At 38.8% G+C, this 24667-nt stretch overlaps 2 protein-coding genes and 1 long non-coding RNA gene across 17 annotated transcripts in view; 1 reads left to right on the top strand and 2 right to left on the bottom strand.

The window, feature by feature from the left end:
* Positions 1-10977, bottom strand: part of Xrn1 (5'-3' exoribonuclease 1) — a 103057-nt gene extending 92080 nt beyond the window's left edge. For 4 of the 7 annotated variants that reach the window (XR_001778898.2, XM_006511154.4, XM_006511155.4 and 1 more), the window contains exons 1-2: positions 10784-10977; positions 1524-1756 (exon numbers count right to left, since the gene is read on the bottom strand). Coding sequence is in view for 6 of the 7 variants with exons in the window: in XM_006511154.4 (XP_006511217.1) it covers positions 1524-1756; positions 10784-10858 (308 nt within the window). In the remaining variant the exon portion in view is untranslated. The remainder of the gene's footprint in view (positions 1-1523; positions 1757-10783) is intronic. The other 3 variants (NM_011916.3, NM_001311130.1, XM_006511156.2) reach the window with 2 other exon arrangements.
* Gm16794 lies at positions 2480-23682 on the top strand. 4 transcript variants are annotated; one of them, XR_871037.3, is made up of 4 exons: positions 11037-11447; positions 19627-19865; positions 21988-22111; positions 22302-23682. It is a non-coding gene; the product is annotated as a predicted gene, 16794 (long non-coding RNA). The 4 variants fall into 4 exon arrangements; XR_871036.3 differs by having other exon boundaries at positions 2480-11099; positions 21988-23682; XR_871035.3 differs by having other exon boundaries at positions 11037-11343; positions 21988-23682.
* Positions 12510-24667, bottom strand: part of Atr (ataxia telangiectasia and Rad3 related) — a 95621-nt gene continuing 83463 nt past the window's right edge. For 2 of the 6 annotated variants that reach the window (XR_003947900.1, XR_003947901.1), the window contains 6 exons: positions 22991-23141; positions 20483-20639; positions 20230-20383; positions 18486-18637; positions 15077-15182; positions 14090-14276 (listed from right to left, as the gene is read on the bottom strand). Coding sequence is in view for 3 of the 6 variants with exons in the window: in XM_006511184.4 (XP_006511247.1) it covers positions 14103-14276; positions 15077-15182; positions 18486-18637; positions 20230-20383; positions 20483-20639; positions 22991-23141 (894 nt within the window). In the remaining 3 variants the exon portion in view is untranslated. Of the gene's footprint in view, positions 14277-15076; positions 15183-18485; positions 18638-20229; positions 20384-20482; positions 20640-22990; positions 23142-24667 lie in introns of all 6 variants that reach the window. The other 4 variants (XM_006511184.4, XR_001778905.2, XM_030244386.1 and 1 more) reach the window with 4 other exon arrangements.

The raw sequence follows: 24667 nt of genomic DNA, 5'->3' as shown, positions 1-24667 counted from the left end.
GATCTGCCTCACAAATATTGAATAAAGGCACTGCACCATCATAACCTCAATATGAACTTTTAGGCTAGTGATTCCCTAAAATTAGTTTAATAAGCACTAGTATGAACAGTTTTTCAAACCTGGAGATTCTAATTAAGTCAAGTCTATTAAGTAGTCCCTAGAAATCTTAATTTTGGACTTAAGTAAAATGTCTTGGGCTGGAGAGACGGCTCAGCAGTTAATAGCACTGACTGCTCTTCCAGAGGTCCTGAGTTCAATTCCCAGAGACCACATGGGGCTCGCAACCATCTGTAGTGGATCTGATGCTCTCTTCTGCTGTGTCTGAAGAGATTAACAGTGTATTCATATACATAAAATAAATAACCCTTTTTTTAAAAGTGCCTTTGAATTTAAGGGTCTCAGTATTTTCAGAATTCTGGGACTTTTTCTTTTAATAGCTAAATCAATACTCTTTGCATCGTTTCTTTAGTCTCACTGGGAGGTCTGACAACTGTCCCAACTTTCCTGACAACTCCCACATCTGATGCATGAATGTTTCTATGGTTCTTTATCCTGCCCTATGGTTAAAGGAGTCTTTCATCATGCTGACAACTCACTAAAGACTCAGGACTTAGGATACCTCCACATGGGTTTATAGCTCAGTCTCACTACTGCTTAGATATGGTCTACACATGCAGAATTTTGATTTTAAGACTCTTTTTTATCTTTAAGCCCTTTACATCTTGTGATGGTTTGTATGTGCTCGGCCCAAAGAACAGCACTATTAGAAGCTGTGACCTTGTTGGAGTCGGTGTGTCACTGTGGGTGTGGGTTATAAGACCCTCACTCTAACTGTCTGGAAGTGAGTCTTCCATCAGCAGCCTTTAGATGAAGATGTAGAACTCTCAGCATCTCCTGCACAATGCCTGCCTGGATGCTGCCATGTTATTGCCTTGAAGATAATGGACTAAACCTGTAAGCCAGCCCCTTATAAGGACAATGAAATGTTATCCTTATAAAACCTGCCTTGGTCATGGTGTCTGCTCACAGCAGTAAAACCCTAACTAAGACTCTTCTACACAGTGGTGTTGATAATGCCAAGTTTCTAATTGAACTCTGTTCCAATAGTCCATCAGTCACCTTCTAATCTCATTTGCCTTACTGCCTAATTAGGGCTCATATTTACTCAAAATCATCATCTAGACTGAGAGCTGGTCATTCAACAGAGGTGTGTTACATGGCTGTCATTAGAAAAACCTCTTGGTCCAGTCTTTAGTGACTACACCAAGATAGCTCACCAAGGCTCCCTCCTCTACGTCTCAGATTACCAAAGCGAGTTTGGAAACTTGTGACTGAGAACACTGGCTTCATGTGAAAGCCAACATGAACTCTGCGAAACGGTAAGTTATCAAAGCTACTGACTTATCACTTGACTAGTCAAAACGATACTAAGTGCAAAATCTACCAAGTACTTTGAGGGTTTAAATAGAAAACAAGCATGAACGAAGATGCACTGTATTTTGTCGACTATTGAAATGACTTACCTAAAACGCCTCCCGCGTTGCTGGTTCATTTTTGCTCGAGGAGCCACACCGTCAACAGCCATAAAGAACACTTTCCTAGGTTTAATAATTCGAAACAACACCTCCAAGTAGTGAAAAATGTCAGTAAAGATTTTGTCATCTGAAATTCTGAAGTGAACATCATCATCATTAGGATGGGAACACTGATGTATAATCCCATTCATATCCAGGTACAAGTTATCAAATTCTGGAATCTAAAACGCAAAAACAATATGTTCCAGATTATTAATTATCGTAACTACTTTCTTGCCTAAGAAAAGTGATTCTTCCATGGTTCAAAACAAAAACCAAGCCAAACCAAACCAAATTAAACCAGGATGTAATGTCTTCTGATTATATAAAAACTCCAGGAGTCCTCTTTCAGAGAGCCAAGTTTGGATTCTGGCACTTAAATGAGGCTGTGTACAACTACCTGCATCTCCAGCCCTCAGGGAGCCAATGCCCTCTTCTGCCCCCCTCGGCCATCACATGCATTTGTACAAATGTGTAGACACATAAACACACATATAAAATAAAAAACAAACCTTAATAAAACTTCAATAATCACCGTCGAATAAAGGAGGTAAAGGGAAGCCAATAGGAACGGCTAGTAATGGAGAGACAATTGTATAGTTTATGTGACATAGCGGTGGCCTCACCAGAGGAAATGATGTAGTTATTCAGAGTAAGGAAAATACCACGGGAAGCGCTTAGTTACTATGGTACTCACATATTAGTGTCCTCCTTTTGCTACGTAGCTTTTCAAAGGCTCAATTACCTCTATAAATGGGAAATAATGCCCATTTACATCAAAAGGCTTAATAAAAGTTTTAAAAGTTTTTACAAGAGATTTAATTTTACTCAAACAGAGCCATTTACTTGGTTACAGTAGTTTTTTTTAAAAGCTTAGATTATCAAGCTGGGCAGTGGTGGTACATGTTCTAGATCCCTCACTCGGGAGGCAGAGGTAGAGGCAGGTGGATCTTTGAGTTTGAGGCCAGCCAGGTCTATAGAGTGAGTTCTAGGACAGCCACAGCTACACAGAGAAACTTTGTCTTGAAAAACAAACAAACAAACAAACAGCTAGGTTATCTGTAAATGGAGGTAAAACAGATGACCTGATACATTGGAAAGTCAGACTCTTGATGTCACTGTGGGGCTTGGTAGTATTGGGACTCAGGAGTAGCCTCACAAACCCCATGAACACTGATCTCAGTCAGACAGGTCAGACAGGGATAGTTTATTGAACATTCCTCCCAGGGTTGATCGATCAGGGCTGCAGGCCAGACTTGGGAGCTGACTGTGATACTCAGTTAAAATCCTAGTGATCTTTTAAGCCTGAGATCCACAAATACTTGGGCCAAATTATTTCATCAAATCAGGATTTATGGATAAGGGATTTCCTTAAGAGCATGTCTTTGTTGTACATTTATCTTGCTCCCATTGGTTGGGGTATTCAACAGTAGCAGTGGGCTTGTCTTGCCTAACATTCATGTCTTAATTTGTCAATCTGGATGTCAGTTCCTAGGGAGCTTACACTTTACTAGACCCTTACTCAGAATGGAATCTAAATAGATGCAGGTGTCTCTCTTATGTTGGGGTCCATCCTGGAGGCAGCTTATAAAAGCAAAACCCATAAAAGCTTATACAGAGGTGCAGGAAGCACTGCCTGGTGATTGGTTCAGGTCCAATACAAGCTTACTGTGGCTAAGTATACAAAGCAGTTCTAACTTATTCTATTGTGATAGGTTCCCAAGAGCACAGGTGATAACAGAATATACAATCAACTTGGGCATGAGAAAGTTTCTTAGTAACAGCAGTAACAACATATGAAAAGTTTCCTTATAATATTAGTAACAGCGCAAAATGGCAGGCTAGATAGGTAACAGTTACCACAGCCTTAACAGCAGGGGTAGGTGAATGTATGTGCTATTAGCTTTTAAAGAAGAGCTTCATAACTCTGGTTTTCATTTATTTTGTTTTAAGCAAGTAATGGGAACACTATTGACACAAATTACAAGAACGCAAAACTAGCCAGTTCTATTGTATAAACAAAGAATTTTTGACTATATATTAATTAGAGAAAATTAGCTTAAATTTAATTAGTAAACACGTGCAGGTAACAATATATTTTCTTGTCATTGAAAAGTGACACGCCTTGTGAGATGTGAGGATGGCAAGTTTTAAATCCTTCAACACTGACAAACATTTATCTGAAACCTCTATTTTACAGCATTAACTAAGCAGCTAGATAGAGGCTTCCAGGACTGCCTCTGACACAAGCAGCACTTCAGGAGAATACAAGTTACATTTACATCTGGCACTCAGTGTAGTTGGAAGAAAAACACAACATGACTGGAGAAGAAGAAAACCCATGAACGTGGCAGAAAGCAGAGAACATCTGACAGAAATGTCATAGAGGACAGGAGACTCTGACAGAAAGCAGTGGAGGAGAAATTTATCCGACAGAGCATCAGTTCTTTGTGACTGGCAGAACCAGAGAGATTCTGGAAACTCCAAAGTGGGGGTCTCCAGCCAAGAACAAGGGGTGCTGCAGGAGCCTCTGAGACAGCAAAACACAGTATGCTAACCCAAAAGACAGTTTTAGTTACACAGATAGACTTTTGCTGTATTAAAAAAAAAAAAGAAGAAGAAAAGAAAGAAAGGGAAGCTCTATTTTCAATCCTTTACGTGCAAGGGTAGGTAGGACTTAAGCGAATAGAAAGTTACTTCAAAAGCCACCCCAGTGTAGTACTTATTGCAACTTGACCACCAGAGTAAAGCTCTAATTTTAATTGTAATCTTTATATATTGTCTCTCAAAGAAAGATTAAAAAATAGCTGTACCATAAGAAAAAAAATTAGCTATGATAATATAAAAAGCTTGATAGACAAGAGACAGAGGAAGTAAGAAAACAGGAAATGCTTAATTGTGAACCTATGGCACCTAATGAAATTGAGGATCAAGATAAGACAGCCCACTGACAATGAGTAAGAAGCCTGGCTCTCTGATGTGGAGCTGGGCATTGAATTCCAGTGCCTACATTCTAGTTTATGTGTGAATTCATGAGAAGAGACAAGAACAGGTGACTTAAGAGAGCAGAGAGAGGAGGTATTTTGAGGAAGAATATTTTGATGATCTAGGGCAAGGAAAGTCTCAAATCATAAACAAATAAATACTAAAATGGCTATGTGAGAATGTATTGTTTCAAATCTATATTAGACTTATAGGATGGCTGAGTAGGGTACTCCATGCCCATAGTCCTAATATTTGGGAGACAGGCAGAAGGTCTGTGGTTCTAGTAGAGAAAGAGAATGTATAAAATGTTTCACACAGGAAGACCAACAAGAAAAGTTGTTTCAGATACAGCTCTCTTACTTCAGAGGCTCTGTAACAACTTGACTATGTATTTGTGGCTCAATTTTCTCAGGCTTCAGTTACAAAGACCAAGTAGAAATTCTATGGGGCTACCTACAGTGAGGCTGGTGGTAAAGCCCAGTAGTTCCACTATTTAGGAGTTGAAGACAGGATTAAGAGTTTAAAGTTATCCTTTGGTATATAGCAATTTCAAGGCCAGTCTGTGTTACATGAGATCCCATCTCAAAAAGTGCAAAATACTATGATTGCTATGTTAAATGAGTGAGCACAAGCATATAAAAGATTTTAAAATTTTAGTTCATAATAAATATTTAACAAAATTCAGCTATCATTTTTAAGATTTAAAAATAATTCAAAATGTGTGTGTGTGTGTGTGCACGCGCGTGTGCACTCATGGAAGTGCCCATGGAAGCCAGAAGAGGACCTCAGGTCATGTGGAACTGGAGTTACAGGTGGCTGTGAGCCTCCTGAGGATCTGGTACTGGGAATTGATGCCAGTCTTCTGCAAGAACAGCAAGCATTTTTTACTGGAGTCCTCTAGTCTCAATGGCTTAGCTATTTTATAGCATTGTACTAGGTCAAAGAGCTGTTCAGCTCTAAGAATTTATGATGCTAGTTTTATGATCTTTGTAAAGAAGACAGGTCAAAAGTATGTGTTTACCTTCTTTCCTTTCTGAACATCCATCTTATAGGCAACCTCAGATAAGCACAATTTTCTACTAAGGAGTGAATAGGCTTGTACTAGTGGATTTTTAAAAAGAAAGACTTTCTGCACATTAGACAACAGTTATCCCAGGGCTTCATGCATATTAGTCAAGTGCTGTGCCACGGAACTACACCCTGACCACAACTGTGATCTCCTCCCTTCTTAGGGTGATGATACTGGCTCTAAAACCACACCAGAAGCTCATCTACAATGAAATGGGATGTAACTGTCAGCAGAATAGGCCACCAGTGTGGCCTCTGTCAGCAGTGTAGCCTGAAGAGTTCTCAGAATCTTGAGGACATCTGGGTCCTTGCTGTCCACAACAGAAGAGAATTCCCTGATGAGTGAGACTGAACCAGAGTTAAAATAATTTATCAGCCAGAAAGACAAAAGGTACTTGAAGTAAGTCAAGTGTGGGTACTGTGAGAAGAATGTCTGCAGAGCAGCAGATGTGGTTGGAGGCTTGCTGGAGGTTGGTCTGCTGCTACTTTGTAGTCAAACACTAAATACTAGCCAACAAGCATTTTCTCATGCACACCAAATGATGTTGTGTACACTTTGCTCGTTTCATTCTCTAACTGGTGAAATAAAAGTGGCTGACAGTCAATTTTACTGGGGAGAAAAGAGGTAGGTGGGGCTTCGGTTCTCCAGCTGCGGTCAAAGGTGGGGGGGGCAGGGGAGAGAGAGAGAGAGAGAGAAAGAGAGAGAGAGAGAGTGAGAGAGAGAACGAACACACTCAGAGAGAACACACAAAGAAAAGACAGAAAGGGCAGGGGGTCTCCATTAGACGGAATTGACCAGAAGCATGCGGCCAAGAGAAGTGCCCCCTGAGGACAGACTGATAGACCAAGTTAGCCCGGGCGAGACTCAAACAGTAAGTAACTTGGGGAACACACTGAGAAATAGCCAGTCTAGCGTAGAAAAATATTTTAGGGATTGTGATGGCTATTCCTGGTTATCAATGTGACTACATCTGGAACGAGCTACAATCTAGAAATGGAGGGCACACCTGTGACCCAGATCTTGAGGTTGGAAGACACAGGTTTTTGACTTAGATCTTGATGTGGAGATCTTGAGGCACAGTGGCCATGAAAAGCTTAGGTCCAGGCAAGGTAGTATAGGCCTTTAATTCCAGGAGACTGAGGCAAGCAGGTTACTAAATTCAAGGTCAGCCTGGAACAAAGCAAATTCCAGATCTAGGCGTGGGTACGCACCTTTAATCTGGGCCACACCTTCTGCTGGAGGCCTACATAAGGACACTGGAAGAAGGAAGATTCACTCTGCCAGCACATCTGTTGGAACCTACTTCTACAGAAGACCAGCTTAAACAACTAGCCTCACAACTGGGTCACAAGGAGGCTAGACTTGAATAGTTCATTAGCCATTTTTAACAGTCCCGATAGTGATGCTTCTTAGAAAAGGAAGTCCAGCTTTTATATAGGACTTCGGGGCTTTTGAGATCCTACTTGTGGCTTAGTGCTAGAGACTTGGAGACATCTATACAGTGCATGGCTGTAGGCTTCTGCTGAGGCAGTCTCTCAGCTGTGTTCGCTGAGCCCCTTCCCGCACTCTTATTGCTCTGTTCTTGTTCATACTTCCTGCCTCTTGTCTCCTGTCTGAATGATCTTTTGGCCCTAGTCAAAACCTAGTTAATTTGGCCTATAAAATGGCTCATGCCTGACAATCCAAGTTAGATTCACGGAAGCCACAGTAGAAGGGAAAACCTCACTCCTGAGCATTGTCCTCTAGCCTTTACAGTATGCACCCTGACAGGCTCCCACATCCCACACATGCATCATTCATAATAAACATGTACTAATAAAAACTTGTTTTGCCCCCAGCAGTTTTGGGACATTAAACTCTGCACCTTTATGTTGTGCAAGTGCTGTATCTGAGCCACAATCCCAGCCTCTGCCTCTCTCTCCCCTTTTTCTGTGGTGCTGAGGAATTAAACCTTAGAACGTCACGCTGCTCTGAAAGGTTTTACTGTAAAATAGCCTGAGTTACTCAAACTGTTCTTGAACTCATTTTGCAACCCTGCCTCTTGAGTAGCTGGAATGTCACGTCTAGGTCTTGAGGTGGGGGTGACACATATGATAGATATGGCATTCAAGTCTTTGCTTTGCTTTGTTTTATTTTGGGGTTGGGGGCAAGGTTTCTCTGTGTAACCCTCACACTTGCTTTGTAGTCCAGGATAGCCTCTAACTCAGAGATCCATATGCCACCACTGCCTAGCTCAGTCTTTGCTTTTTTTGAGATAAAGTCTTACTTTGTAGTTTATGCTAGCTTTGAAATGGCCGTCTTCCTGCCTTAGCTGCCCTGGTGCTAAGATTACACCTGTGTATCACCACAGCTGGCTGAGGGAAGTAAACAAAAGCTTGTATTCAGGGCTGGAGAGATGGCTCCATGGTTAAGAGCACTTGTTATTCTTGCAGAGGACCTATGTTTGGTCCGCAGTATCAACATGGTGATTCACAATCATCTGTGACTCCAGTTCGCAGGGTCCAGGACTCTCTTCTGACCGTTAGGGGCACCAGGCACGGAGGTGATGCACAGACATATATATATATACACACATTCATACACATAAAAATGAAAGAAGCTGAAATAAGTAAGTAAACAAATAAATGTATGTCACTTGGCCGCAATACTTTTTTGTTGTTTTTTGTTTCTATATGAACTGAAATTCCTTAAGCTTTAGAATGAGTGGGCTCAGAAAAGCCTTAACTTCACAAGTCTCTTTCTTTTGCAGTTTTTCAATAATGTTTTAAAACATGGTAGTGTATTTTTAAAGATCCCTTGACTCCAATTCTTCCTTTCATCAGGATCAGTTTCTTCTGTTTCCAGTATGCCTTCCATGGTAACATTTATTTTATTCTCAGCCATTTCTCCTTAGGGCATACTGTGCCACATAACGATCCTTTGGTAGGTCAGCTTTGAATGTCTAGGTGGGATACTGCTTTTTCTTCTTCACTCAGTCAGTCTTAAAAAATAAAATAAAATAAAGCCTCCCTCCCCCAGCTTTAGGTACTGTTATCTAATTGGCTAGTCCTTTGAAGCCTACAGGGTATTCTGGAGTTCTGTTCACAAGTTCATCAGCTAGTTCTTCTTTTCCTCTCAAACTGTCTAGAGTCTCTTGGTAGTTTGCCCTCATCTAGTAGTGTTTGGACTCAGTAACATGGGGCTACTGAATCACATGAATTCTATCTATTTTCATTCAGTGGTTCAAAGGATGAATAACTGTGCTGATACCATCCTCACTCTCGTTCTAAAACACATCGCTCCCCATCCTCTCCCTCTGGGTGTGCTTCTGTTCACCCTGGCAACCACACAGGAAACTAAATGTTCTTCATTTAGTTTTTTTTGTCTGTTTTTTGAGGCAGGGTCTCTCAGTGAACCTGAAGCTCACTGATCAGTTGGACGAGTTGGCCTGAGAGCCCTCAGGCTTCACCTGTCCCTGCTCTCTAGTGCTGGTTACAGGTGCTCTATGCTGCTCCCGGCTTTTATGTGGGTGCTTGGGTCCTTCCCTCCTAGTCTTCCTTTTTTGGTCTTCTGTTAAATAAAATATTTGTGAAAGGCCTAACTTTGATACATCGAGTTTCTTGTTTTGTCAGGTCTGTGTTCCATGGCTGTCAGTTTATCTACCTACCTCTGCCTGCTCAGTGCTGGGATTGAAGGTGTAGGACACCATGCCCCGCTGACACACCAACAAGTTTTAAAGTTTATTTTCAGTGTAATTTTAAAGCAATCCTTACTTTCAATCTACTGTAAAACTTTCACAAAATCTATCTTGCTTCCCATGTCATGATGTTGCTTTAAAAGACTGTTTTGTTTTTACAATGAAATTCCCCAGGATGGTGAACCCAAGATATTTTTACCAAATAAATGTCTGTGATCAAAGAGCATAGAATAAAAATGTTATTGAACACATTAGGCTAGAAAATATTTATTGATTAAAGATCCTGAAAAAGAAAAACAATGCCTCCATTTTCACTTTTCTCCCTGAAAATAAATACCATCTAAATTTAAGTCAACCAAATTCATACCATCTAATCTTAACTAAAATAAGGGGAAGACAAGTCAGCATTTTCGAACTTTTTATAAGGTTTCTTTTATATGCCAACTTTCATTAGAAGTTAATATCAAAAGAATCCTTTCCAGAGGCTGGATTCTATCTTTAACCTTATAAGTACCTTAAAACAAACAAACAAAAAAAAAACCCCACATAATTGACAACTTCCAGTATTAATACAGTGCTACTTATCACAAATAATTTATTAAGTATACAAATTTCAAAAACGAGTTTTTTTTTTCTGTAAACCAAAGTCATTAAATGTGACATACTACATTATCATTCAAAGTCTAGTTTACCTATTAGAACATTTGGTTTCTCTCCTCCGTCATTCAAACATGCAGATATATTCTAGTATATAGTATATATAAATATACAAATACACACTTTTAGAACTCAAAAAAAAAAAAAACCCGCTGCTGTAGGGTCATTATACACTAAGTGTTAGTAATAATGTTTCGAGATCTTTCTGCCATACTAAAGCCTTTAAGCACCATTCCCCCCACCTCCCCGCCCCATCCCTGCGCTCCATCTAAACGTTTTGTTCGTTTAGACAATAGGGGGGTCGGTCCTGTCTGGGGGCTAACGGGAGCATGAAAAAGTATCACAAACCCAAGACACTAGCTAGCTACAGCAACCGGTCCAGGCATTGAGGTTAAATGCAGCTCTTCACAGCTGGAGTGCTCCGCGATTCCACCACGGGGACGTTAGTGCTTGTATACCGTCTGTTGCTTTGCTTGGGATGAGGGACCCGAGAAGTCGTCCCACACAGCTTCGCAGCCTAAAGCGAAGCTCCAGGTCCGGTTCCCAGGAGGACAGAGAGGGCTCCTTAAAAGCCTTCCCACCAAGGGCTCCTTTGCAAGTCCTGGAGTGCCTTCCCAGGGGGAGCTCAGACCTGCCGCAAGCCACTCTGTTCTGACCTGCCTCTACCTGGTGCGGCTACCCGGGGGCCGCCAAGCCTCCGTTCCCCTTCTCTTCCCCCCGTTCGGCCGCTGACCTGCACCGCGGGCAGCTGGAAGGCCGGGGTCCCACAGCGCAGAGAGGCCCGCGGGCCCGCTTTCTGCGCCGCGGCCTGAGCTCACCCACCTGATGCTCCTTCACCACTTCGCTGAGGCAGGGGTACCGCTCCGAGATCCATCGGTAAAACTTGGGGACTCCCATTTTGACCGTCGACACTAATTCCAGTCGGTGCAGAAACGAAACCAAACACCCCGCCCGGGCCTCCGCCGCCGCCTCCGGCCGTCGCTCGGAGGATGACAACACAAGGTCCGCCAGACCATAGAGCAAACCGTGGGCCTAGAGGGGCAGGACGGCGCTGGTGGGCGGTGGGTCCTGTCTATCCCGCTGCCTCGCTCTTCCATACTCGTTGGTGACAGCGCAAGAGGTGTGATTTGCGCATTAGGTGAGCTCAGGTTTAAAATGCCAGTTGATTGAGGTGTGGACTTGCGGATGGTATAAGAACGTTTAAGAGACAGTTGGTTAGCTTTATGTTAACTTGAAACATGGCAGAGTCGTTAGAAAGAGAAACCTCAACTGAGAAAAACGCTGCTTCCAAATTGGCCTGTGGGAATATTTTGATTACTGATCAATGCGGGAGGGCCCATCTGAATGTGTGCTGCTGCCACCCCTGGGCCGGTGGTCTTTCGGTATGTGAAAAAGGCTGAGTGAACTAGCCAGAAAGCAACATTCCTTCAGAGCTTCTTCAGTTCCTGCCTCAAGTTCCTTTGATGATGGGCTGTGATGTGGAAGTGTAAGCCAAGTAAACTCTTTCCTTCCTAAGTTGCTTTTGGTCATGGTGCTTATAACAGTAATAGAAACCCTAGTAAGAAAGGTATTGGACACTTGCTTTTTGTACTGTGGGCTTGTCCCTCGTGGGATCGTTAAATTTACTATTTTTCAATGTGGACTTGAAAAAGTCTGGTTAGCTTGTGAGAGGAGTAATTCTCTGAGTAATGTAAACCTACAGAAGAGTTTTAATTTTCTAATATTTTAAAGAGTTTTATAGTTTTCCTCTTTATATCTTTTATTAAATTACTTTATTTACATTCCAACCCCCCCCCCCATCCTGACTCCCCCTCCCGGAGTTCTTTAAGCCCTCCTCCCAACTCTGAGAGGGTGCTCCCCCATCTGCTTCCACCTCACATTTCCGCTTAGGTCATCCCCATTGAGTCCTAGTAGCCTCTCACATCCCAGATCTCTGGGACTTTCTAGAGGTTCCCCATGGGCCCTAACCTCCACTGCTGCATGTTGATTAATTCTCCTGGCCCTCTGGGCATCCCTCCTTTCCATACCTGATCCCGCCCCTTCTTTTCCCCTTCCTCTCACCTCTCCGACCCAATTTCCTCCCTCTGCCTCCCATGATTATTATTCCTCTTCGAGGTGGATTTCAGGTATCCACACTTGGGCCTTCCTTCTTGTTAAAGTCTGTGAGTTGTATTGTGGGAAAGAGTAATTTCCCACCATTTCAAGACTCTGGGTTACTCCCCTCATCCACAATTTTTGATACCCTGTTTCAAAACAAAGAAACCAACAAAATTCAAAAAGCCGGTTGTGGTTACTTAGGAGGCATAGGAAGATCAGAAGTTAAAGGCCATCCTCAGGTACATTGTAAGTTCAGGGAGATCCTAGTTGATAAGAAAGCCCATTTCAACCCCAAAACTCAAACCTGTGTGGCATGAAAGTTTGAATCTCAGCACTTGAAGGATGGAGGCTGGAAGATCAGGAGTTCAAGGGCATCCTCACTTACTTAAGTTCCAGACGCATTTGCCCTACATGAGAACTGTCTCAACCAAACAGGACAAAAGCCACTATAAACATTTCTGTTTTGTTTTTTATTATCATGTGACTTTCCTTACAATAAATACTTCAGAAGTTATTGGATTCTTTCCTTTGGCACTGCTTGTCTTCCATGATTAGCGCTTGGACAACATTCATCTTTAGTCAAGAGAACCTTCCATATATATATAATTATGTGTGTGTGTGTATATATATATATATATATATATATATATGGAATGGATATATAAAATGTAATATATATGTATACATTTTTCATCAATGAAGAAGTTATATATCTTTTGTAGGAAAATAGCTGCAAGTGATCATATTAAGTAAATTAACTTAGTCTCAGAAAGATAACATTTTCTTTCATATATGGTTCCTAGATTTTATATAGCTACTTAAAATCATATATGTATATGTGAGATGATAGCAGAGACAACACTAAAGTGTTGAAAGAAACAAAAGAGACTGAGGCAGGGGAACAAAGGAATTGTGGAAGGAATTTGTTAAAAGTATATGATGTATTTGTTTGAAATGATCCTATGTAATCTAGTACCAAGTACAACCAAAATACATCAATGCTAATTAATTAAACATGTTTATATGAATAAGATGCCAAAAAATTGAAATGGATAAAAAGCACACACATGCACGCCCCCTAACACACAGAGTATGTAAAAAAAGATTTTCTAATTATCCTGTCCTTAACTGCTTTACATCAAATCTGAGTAGGAAATTGTATGTTCAGTTTTCACATTTATGTCTTCTGACTTACTACAGTTTACCTCATTATACTTTTACTTATAGGAAAAAATAAGACAGAGTCTTATGGAGAAAAAATTCAGCAGTTTCCCATCTGACTATAATAAATGTATTACTTTACAATTCTTTTCTTTTTAATCTATTAGAAAATATGCAGAAAACATCTAAACACATTAAAAACTTTAGATTTTAAAAAATCATAGACAATTGTAAATATTAGTGTTTTCTGCGACTGCTGTACTGGGTGTTATGGCCCATCAGCAGTGTGGTGTTTTAAATGTACAGATTGGTGGTTAGGATGTGGCTCAATGGTAGGACGTATGCAGAGCATGGTTCAGTCTTCAGTATCACCAACAACTACACAGTTGATTAGTTTTCACATGCATATTTCTTGAGTTTCTATTCTTTGATCACATTTTCACACACACTAGCGCTTTATGAAGTGAATTTAATGATAACCTATCACTTTCGACAGGGCAGAAGAGGCAGTCCAATACCTGCCCACAACATGAATTCAATATAGCTTCATTGCTATTCAAATGAAACCTTATGCTAACACTTTGAAAAGGAAGTTGATATAAAGTATAAAATGAAATTAAGTTGGCTGGTTCTTTGCAATTACATTATTTTTTGATCATGAGAATACATGTATTATTTCTCTAGTTGGACTAAACAATATGTATGAAGAAAGCAGTGTTTAATAATTGAATTCATTATTTTAAATACTTTTAAAAATCACAGAGAAATACTAGTTTCTCTGAGAATGTAAGTAAATGTATGCTGTACTTTAGAATTAAAGGCAAACCACTGATTAGTAACATGGATTTCAGATTACTAATATATTCTTTGAAATAATTTTATTTTACATATATGGGGTCCAACCAAGGTACATCTGACAGAGTAAGTTTTCATCAGTAGCTTCTTGTATGAGGTAATGCACATGTCCTTCAATAGATAATGGCAGCCCTGTTACTCTATTTCGGGTTTTGATCACACCTTGTAGTCGTTGTTCAATGTCAAGAACATGGGTCTTGGCCTAAAAAAGATACAGAAAGTCATTAAGGCTACAGACCCAATACAATTTGGAATTTCAACTTTTCTCACTTAATGTTAGCAGTGTTTGACTAAACAATATCCCACTGTAGCAATGAAACAAATCCAATTAACTTGAGATCGCACTTTGATGTGTACAATAGCTGAACATGTACTAATTGGACAGGTTTCTGAAATATAAAAACCACTAGGTAACTCTGCATATCATAATTCCAGCAAAGTAATAAATTAAAACATTTGTTTTGAGGGCAAGAGGTATAGTTCAGCAGTAAATTGCCTGTTTAGTAGGCAGGAGACCCTGGGTTCTATTCCCTTCCACTATCAAACAGAATAATGCAAACAGAAAGCAACCTATTTTGAAATGTTAGTTCTTAAATAGTTTAGGGAAGATTCTAACAATGGTGGCGAGTAAGTTTACATTAGTGCATGCAAATGGAATTTTAAGTAACTACTTGGGATTCTTTACATCTCAAGAAAAAACATAACAGAATGCAAAATTGAGAATGATGTTACTAGAAAAATAATTTCGGATTGTGGGATGAAGTCTGGGGTTGTTAACATTAATTATATACTTAGCATATGCAAGGCCTTGGGTTGAGTTTCAAGCAGGAAAAAAAGTTGCAGAAGAAAAGGAATCTTCAGTGTATGTTGGTTAACTCAGGTTTTAACCAATTTTAGATTTCAGGGTAATCAGTTATTTTGGTCACTGATAATATCTGGAATCAGCTCTCGCTTACACAGAGAGACACTATTGGCTCATGCCAGGCTGCAGCTCTTACTAACCTTCTCATTGACAACTTCCCCGGTTTCATTCAGTGGTGCTTTGGAGTGTCCTTTCACTGGTTTACTCCACTCCACTAGAGGATCGTGTAGAAAAGTCTTTAAGACACTAAAATTGAAACATAGAATATAGTAATGATACATTCATTCCTTTTGCAGAAGAGAAATCTTACTTAAATCAATACTTAAAAAGTAGAATAAGGGAAGAATAGGAAGATAAAGTATTATTATAAGATATAGGAGTATACTACATTTTCAGATAAATTATATGAAATTATTTGGGGGGAGGAGGGACAAGGTAAGGGAAAAAAAGTAGAGAGGTAATGTTGAAGGGACTCAGATGTTTTGGGGAGAGTAAGATGAATTCTGTGTAACCTCTCAAGATGTATACTGTCACCTGTTAAATGAGTATTAACTTATTCTCTATCATGTTCGAGGAATATACAATACCTTCAGTTACCATACAGATTAATCTCACATCTTTCTATGCTCTAGACATCAACTCTAACTGCCTTGGGAAACTTGTTTGGATATACTACAAACATCTCAAATTATCTTCAAAACAAAATTCATTGTCTTTTTTGAGCTATTTTTCTATATTCCTAAATTAGTAACAAACATAATTTTTACTCTTGCCCTAAACAAAATATACACTATCATCCTTAATTGGTGTTCATCTGCCATCCAGTTTACATACAAAACCAGTTCAGAGTCCCCTCACTCATCCATCTCTGCTACCACTACTCCATTCAGGTTCTTAACCACTGAACTATCGCTCTATCTTCAGGAAAGTAACTTTAAAGTTAAGACTTGTACATTTAAAACTACAAAACATTGTCTCAAGAAATTAATGAATATTTAATTAAGTAGAAAAACATTTATAGTTCAGAAAACAATGTTGTTAAGATGGTACTACACTACAAATATAACTACAAATTCATGGTCATTCCTATCAAAATCCAAGACGGCTTCCTGCGGTAATTGGTGGTTTTAAAATTCACAAGGAAATGTGAGGGATTCAGGCAAGTCGAAAAATCTTGATTAAAAAAAGTAATTAGAATGCTCTTCCTGATTTCGAAAATTTTTATAAAGATAGTCATCAAGACAGTGGATGGGTAATTGGCATATTAACATATAACTTATTAGAAGTACTGAAAACCAACTGACCATCTCAATAAAAAGCACAATTAAATGTTGGAAAGAGTCTTATCGGCAAAGGATGGCCAAGTGTGGTGACATATTCCTCAGCACTTAGGGAGGCAGAGGATCTCTGCAAGTTCAAGACTAGCCTGGTCTACACAGTGAGTTCCAGTTCAGTCAGAGCTACGTAGTAACTAGCACCTTGTCTGAAACAAAAGTTGTCAAGACAAGTGAGTTTGTATAGAAAAAAGAATGAAAGTAAACTTCTATTTCACACCATACCAAAAAAAATACCCATAAATCAGATCAAAGACAAAAAGGCGCTAAGTCTATAAATGATTAGAAAAAAACAAAAACCACAGAAAGCCTCACAAATCTGGTTAAGACAGCTTTTTTTTATTATTATTAATTTACACATGACATCAAGAATAACCAGAATGAAATGTAAATAAATTATGACTTTATCAAAATTAAAGACTTTGGCTAGAGATATAGACAGGTGGTAGTGTGTGCTTAAGTGTATATCTAATACACTGAAGGCCCTAAGTTCAACCTGCAGAACCAAAACAAACTCTTATGACTGAAAGGGTCAATGTGGGAGAAAAGAGGGGCTGGCAAGATGGCCCAGTGGATAAGAGCATTGGTTGTTCTTCTAGAGGATAAAACCCAGTACCATCATGGCAGCTCATAATTGTCCCTGACTCCAGTTTTAAGGGATCAAACACACTTTTCTGGCCTTCAAAGGTACCAAGGCATACATGTGGTGCACAGACATATATTTAGTCAAACACCCATGAATATAATTTTTTAAATTAAAGAAATGAGAAAATATTTGTTGATCAATGTGTCAGAAGGCTCTTGTATTCATATTAAAAATTTATAGAATTCGCTGGGCAGTGGTGGCGCACACCTTTAATCCCAAGACTTGGGAGGCAGAGGCAGGCGGATCTCTGAGTTTGAGGCCAGCCTGGTCTACAGATTGAGTTCCAGGACAGCCAGGCTACACAGAGAAACCCTGTCTTGAAAAAACCAAAACAACAACAACAACAACAAAAAACAAAACAAAGAAAACAATTCTTACAATTCAAGGATAAAAGACAACCCAACCCAATCAAAAAACAGGCAAAGAAGGTGTGTATGCAAAGTAGCATACACGTATACTTCCAGCTACTAGAGATGCTGGATCAGGAGGATAGATTGAGTCCTGGCTTTAAGGGCAAGCCAGATAATACAGTAAGACACACCCACACCAAAATAATATGCTAATGATTTGAATAGACATTTATGCAAAGAAGATATACAAATGCTAATAAGGGAACAAAAAAGCCAATGGTCAATATTCCTGGTCATTATGAAAAGGCAAATTAAAACCACAATGAAATATTACTTCATATCTCATAGGATGGCAAAAATAATAACATTTTCAGTGTTGGTGAAGACATGGAGGAATGGAAACTCATACACATTACTATTGGAATTATAGTTTTTATAACTGCTTTTGAAAACAATTTGAAGGCTATTCAAAGTATCATGACTCAAAAGTTCCACTCATAGGCATACACAAAAGAACTGAAAATACTTATCCATATAGGAGTTGTACATAAAGTTCACAACATATTATCCATAATAGGTCAAAGGTGGAATTACTATAAATGCCTACTACCTGATAGTTGAGTAAATAAAACACAGACTCATTAATAAAATAGAACACTACTTGGTAACTGAAATGAGTGAAGTACTTACATATGATGAACTTTGAAACCACTATGCTACATGAAAGAAGATAGACACAAAAGGTCATATGATCAAACTGACATTAAATGCCCACGATAGGAAATCCAGAGATAGAGAGTAGATTAGTGGAAGTGGAAAGGAGGAAGGAATTGAGAATTGGTAATACCCACAGAAGAGCTCTGTGTTAGGTGCTGAACATATCTTAAAATTAGAGAATGTAATGAATGAGTAATCATGGCGCTATACTGAAACTCTCAGAAAAACTTTTTTCTGGGGTGGGAGGTAAGAGATCTCACTATGTAGCACTGATTGGACCAGAACTCAGTATGTAGACCAGGATGGCCTAGAGCTTACATGATTCTTTTGCTTCTGTCTTGAGTGCTGGGATGACAAACATGGACCATTATGCCAAGCCTTATGTTACTATTTCTAAAAATATACTTTAACAGAGTGGTTTCTATGTAAAGAAAATGTATTAATAGACCAGTATTTACATTCGAGGCCACTAGTAGATTATTTACAAAGTATATATAATTACCTCATTAAAGGTTCTCTCTGATCCCTCATCAGTCTCAGTGTAACTTCACATGCTCTTCGAAATAGACCCTCTGTTCCCATAGGACCCATTCCATTAACCATATTATGAGTCAGTCGAAATGGTACAATTTCCGGAACTTCAAACGTTTCTCCCTTAAAAACAAAGAGTTTTATTTATTTATTTTTTATATTTTTTATTAGGTATTTTCCTCATTTACATTTCCAACGCTATCCCAAAAGTCCCCCGTACCCTCCCCCCCACTCCCCTACCCACCCACTCCCACTTTTTGGCCCTGGCATTCCCCTGTACTGGGGCATATAAAGTTTGCAAGACCAATGGGCCTCTCTTTCCATTGATGGCCAACTAGGCCATCTTCTGATACATATGCAGCTAGAGTCAAGAGCTCCGGGGGGTACTGGTTAGTTCATATTGTTGTTCCACCTATAGGCTTGCAGATCCCTTTAGCTCCTTGAGTACTTTCTCTAGCTTCTCCATTGGGGGCCCTGTGATCCATCCAATAGCTGACTGTGAGCATCCACTTCTGTGTTTGCTAGGCCCTGGCATAGTCTCACAAGAGAAGAGTTTTATTATATGGTAATAATAAACTTACAAAACCTTTGCTCAAAGAGTTTGGAACTTCATGTTTGGATTCTTAGGAAAGAGAAAAATATCCTTCAAATATTTATGTAATTACATAGAAGCATCTGTTGAAAAGAGCCATATAATGCTGCCTTTGCTTTTGGGCAATATAAAACCATGGCTTAATCTTAGATATAAGATCAAGTGAAAGAGGCTGGAGAGATGGCTCAGTGGTTAAGAGCACTGACTGCTCTTCCTAAGATCCTGAGTTCAAATCCCACAACCACATGATGGCTCACAACCATCTGTAATGAGATCTGATGCCCTCTTCTGGCGTGTCTGAAGACAGCTACAGTGTACTTATTTATAATAAATAAATCTCAAACAAAAGATCAAGTGAATGGATTCACTTTGTCCAGTTTAGTATACTGAATATTGTTATAGCACATTCAGTATTCCCTCTCAATAACATAATGTTCAACTATTCTCATGTCTATTGTCCTAAATTCTCCTTTTGTATGGTTTGATCTATACCATTTATTTATCTTTGATTTCTTTTCAGCTGAATCTATGGACTTTTTCATCTTCCTGTGATAGCTGATAGCAACCCAAAGAAGATAGGTCATCGAAACCGAAATTACCTTCTAATCTTCCTCCAGAATTGTAAAAGGAGAAAAATTTTGATGTTCTTAAAGATGGATCCATTAGCCTTAATTTACTCTCAAGGACCCACTCTGGTACTATTTGTTGTAGCTGTTATTTAGTTGCTAGGACTTGAAATCAAGACCTAGAACATACAGGGTAAGTACTCTACTACTGAACTATACCTTAGATTGACTTTTTCTTTAATCTAGATCAGACTTAAATATATTGTCAAATTTAGAAATGTTAAACAACTCCAATTTCATGAAACTAAGTCTCTGTAAAATGAACTGATCTGCCCATGTTCACATAGCTAGTAACTAACTCACGATTAAAGTTCATACCTTCCATGTACCATTTTTCTAACTTCTCTGTATCCTAAATAGCTTTTCTGAGGAATTCACTGATGAAAACCAGTCAAGACACTCTGTGTTATGCAACTATGACTAAAATGTATAGCGAGGGAGAACAGTTGTTGGGGAAAGAAAACTCAAAGTAATATATCCAATAAGTCACATCATACCTTATTAAAAAGACAGTTGAAATCTACATGTACACATTCACCAGTGAAAGAGTCAAAAAGAATGTTTTCACCATGACGGTCTCCAAGCCCCAGGATGTAGCCAACCATTGACATGACTGCAGTAGAGCGGCAATATGCAGATCTGCTACTGTACCTAAAGCAGTACAATGCTTGTCAAATACTCTGTGCCAGGTTAAGTACAAAAAAATTTAGAAAGAAACATCAAACTATAACAATATTCTTGTTAACTTGCCATGATGTAGGATCAGGGAATGTTCTCAGAAACCACTCATGAAAAACAGGAGGATGCCTGGGCAGGAGTAATTCTTGGAATACTTTGAGTTTTTCAGATAAAGCTGCTGACTTTGGTAGCATACACTGGCGAAGCTCCTTTCCTGTCATATACACTCCTACAAAGCAGAATGATTTTAATTGTTTGTACAGCCAAATGAGAAAAGAAGCAAGAATAATTTTGTTAAAATATTAAAGTATCAACTTTTGCTACAACTGAAAAGCAAGAATGAAAAAATACCAATTATATATACTAATGGTTATAACTTGACAGTATAACAAGAATGAACCCTATTATTTTTCTTTAATACTTTTAATAAGTACAGCCTCTGTCATGGTTTGAATATGCTTGGCCCAGGGAGTGGTACTACTTGGAGGTGTGGCCTGTTGGAACAGGTGTGTCACTGTGGGCATGGGCTTTAAGACCCTTGTCCTAGCTGCCTGGAAGTCAGTATTCTGCTAGCCGACTTCAGATGATGTAGAACTCTCAGCATCTACTGCACCATGCCTGCCTGGACATTGCCATGTTCCTGCCCGGATAATAGACTGAACCTCTGAACCTGTAAGCCAGCCCCCAATTAAATGTTGTTTTCTCTAAGACTTGCCATGGTCACAGTGTCTGTTCACAGCAGTAAAACCCAAGACAGCCTCTTATTGTTGAGTTTGACGCCATCCTAGTCTACATAGTAAGAGCCTTTGTATCAAAAACATACAAACAAAACCAGCAACAAAAAATAGGTATGTAACAACATAGACATATGGTCAGTTATTTTTTTCTATTATACAGTTACTTTCTCTTCACAATGAACAGTTATCTCATTGTGATGGCTACTCTTGGTTGTCAACTTGGCCACATCTGCAATGAACTACAATCCAGAAATGGAGGGCACACCTGTGACCAAGATCTTGAGGCTGGAAGACACAGGCTTTTGATCTCTGGATCTTTTTTTTTTTTTTTTTAAAGCCAGACCTTAGTGGTCTACTTTTTTTTTTTTTAAAGATTTACTTATTTATTATATGTAAGTACACTGTAGCTGTGACACACCAGTAGAGATCAGCAGTTCTCATTACAGATGTTTGTAAGCCACCATGTGGTTGCTGGGATTTGAACCAGGACCTCTGGAAGAGCTGTCAGTGCTCTTAACCACTGAGCCATCTCTCCAGCCCTGATCTCTGGATCTTGACATGTGATGTCACATGCATTTGATCCAGATCTTGAAGCATAGTGGCTATGGAAAGCTTAGGCCTAGGTAAGGTGGCACATGCCTTAATCCCAGGAGACAGAGCCAAGCAGATCTCTGAGTTCAAGGCCAGCCTGGGACAGAGGATGTTCCAAGTAAAGAACAGCTTAGGTCCAGGTGTGGTGGTACACACCTTTAATCTGGGCCATGCCATCTGCTGGAGGCCTACATAAGGACAATGGAAATAGGAAGTTTTGTTTTTCATCTGCTTGCACTTTCTTGCCAGCACATCTGTTGGAACATACTTCTTCAGGACTCCAGCTTATACAGAAGGCAAGCTGAATCTCCTAGCCTCACAGGACTGAGCAACTACTAGACTCTTGGACTTCCCATTCACAGCTGCCTATTGGGTTGGTTGAACTGGAGACTTAAGTCATTACAATAAATTCCCTTAATATATACATTCCCTAAGTCCTGTGACTTTAGAGAATCCTGACTAATTCATGAAAAAGGATTTGATACTACAAATGACCTGTTTCTTACCATACTTTTGCCTTAATTTTTTCTTTTTAAAAATTTGGGACATGATATCATTTGCAGCCATGACTGACACTGAACTCATGTTCCTCCTGTCTTGGACTTCCTGAGTGCTGGGATCACAGGCAAGCATCACCACCTTTAACTACCTGGGTCTATTACTATTAGAACCTGTTTATAATAATTGCCTATGACGTTTGCTAGTTTGTAATATTCTATTTCCTCAATCTTGCATTATTCATTCCAATTTTACTACAATGAAGACCTTTTCCTACTTACTTTTTTTGAAAAGATTTGATTATATAAGTATGAAGGTACATTTGTTTTATTTCATGGGTTATAATTAATTATGACCAACATCATTTTTCTAAGATTATCCAAAGCTAGGACAGCTTTCTAATTTTCTGACAGAAAACTAACTTTTGTTATTCATAGAATATTTGCTTCTTTGCTATAGACGGATGAAGTAATTTCATAATCGCTAACAAATATTTCAGAAAAGTAAATGTTCAGATTTTTTTTTTTTTCTGGTAAGCTACCTCAAAAGTTTTTTGCGCCGAAAACAAAAAGAAAGGGTTCAAAGGAAGGAAGGGAAGGAAGACCTTGCATGCTTCTGTATATAGAATATAAATTTCACTAGGCTTAGGTAAAATATGTACATTGATATGATAAACATTATTATATACATATTTTACATCATATAGATAACAACCTCACAGTATATACTTCTATCATAAGAATAAATATAATACCCTTTTCTTTATATATTTTGGTCAGAATAGGTCTCAAGCCAGCAGTATTGTTCACCCATTCAATAATCCCACATTCATCATTCAGTGGAATAACTGCATATGTTCGGATATGAAGTTCTCTTCGACGTGATTCTGCATCTTTTCTTAAGCTCTATGGAAAACAAAGACAGAAATAAAAATAAAATAGGATTCAGATTCCTATTATGTCAAATATATCTAAATATTGTTCATTTCCTAGTAAAAGTGCTGATGGCAGCCTGTAATGCATAGTTCTGAAAGTTAGAAGAAGAAGCTATGGGATCATCGCTATCCTACTTCTAAACCTTAAGATGCCTTGGAGTAGCTTCTCTTTAGTTCTCTACTATGCATGTAACAGAATACTACATTTGAAAAAGCAGTATTTATAGCCATATCAACAACAAAACACTATTGTTTTCTTTTCTACAGCATTAGAGATAATGATTAATAATAAGTACTTAAGCACAGAGACTATAATGTTTAATTTTATCTAAGAATTGTTATTTTACTTTCCTCATCATAAGGAATCATACTATCTATCCCCCCACCCCCAAATCCCCAATCCTGTGCTGTATGTAAGTCTGTGTATAAATAGACATAATTAATCTTTTATTCTGAGACTGGGTCTTGCTTGCCAAACTTTCTAATAAAAAATGAGTTCTATTAGTCTATAATCCTTTCTCAAATCATTTTCAGCTTATATATCATGACATATTTGACTGACTCTCTCTCTCTTTCTCTCCCCCACTTCCTTCCTTCTTTCCGTCCGTCCGTCCTTCCTTAAAACAGAGATCTGTGACTTCTGCACAGAAAAATGAATTTTTCCCTAAAGATGATTCTTTGAAGCCTACCTATGCTTGAAGTCTTCCCAATCAAGTCCCCTAAATGGAGCTATCCCCACCACCCCTAGCTAATAATATGCCTGAATTACACTTCCCCTATTTCTTTGAGTCAGATAGCAAGCACTTATTAGCAGAATGAAAAAAAATGCTAGTGATTACTTTTAAACAGTGAAATCATGAAAACAGAACCTATTTTTTTCTAGCTTTGAAGCAGAAACTCTGAGGTCTAGATAAGTAGAAAGAATGTTGTATACAAAACTATTAAGCAGAAAATATTTTCCTTCATTAATGTCTTATATTCCCTATAAGCAAAATAATAACTGTTGAACATTAACTGAAGTAGGCAATTTAAATCCATGAATATATCAAAAAAATCTGATAAGCGGGACTTGAACAAAAATTGGTATACTCATTCAAACTATCAGGTGGAGGAAACTCAAGCATTCATAATTGGTAAGTAGATAATGTGAATACACTCAATGGCACTGAAATATATACTTAATTTAAATGATAGTATATATATTTCATCACAAAAATGAGAAAATTAAAACATACATTCCATTTCAATAGAAATATAACTGCCTATTAACAAGTCTACATTACTATGACAATTATTTTCCTAATTCTTTAGTAAAAGCAATGAGGTTGGACAGACGGCATAGCAGGTCAGAGCACTTGCTGCTCTTCTTGAGGACCCAGATTTGGTTCTCAGGTTGCTCACAGTCATCTAACTTCAGCTTCAGGGAGTCTCATGCCTCTGGACTTAGCAGGCACCTGTACTCATGTGAATAGAGATGCAGTCACACACGTACACATA

This window comes from Mus musculus, chromosome 9, assembly GCF_000001635.26.
Source record: "Mus musculus strain C57BL/6J chromosome 9, GRCm38.p6 C57BL/6J".
Classification (NCBI taxonomy): Eukaryota; Metazoa; Chordata; class Mammalia; order Rodentia; family Muridae; genus Mus; species Mus musculus.
Note: the sequence above shows the minus strand (reverse complement) of the source record. Positions and strands in the feature narration are given on the sequence as shown.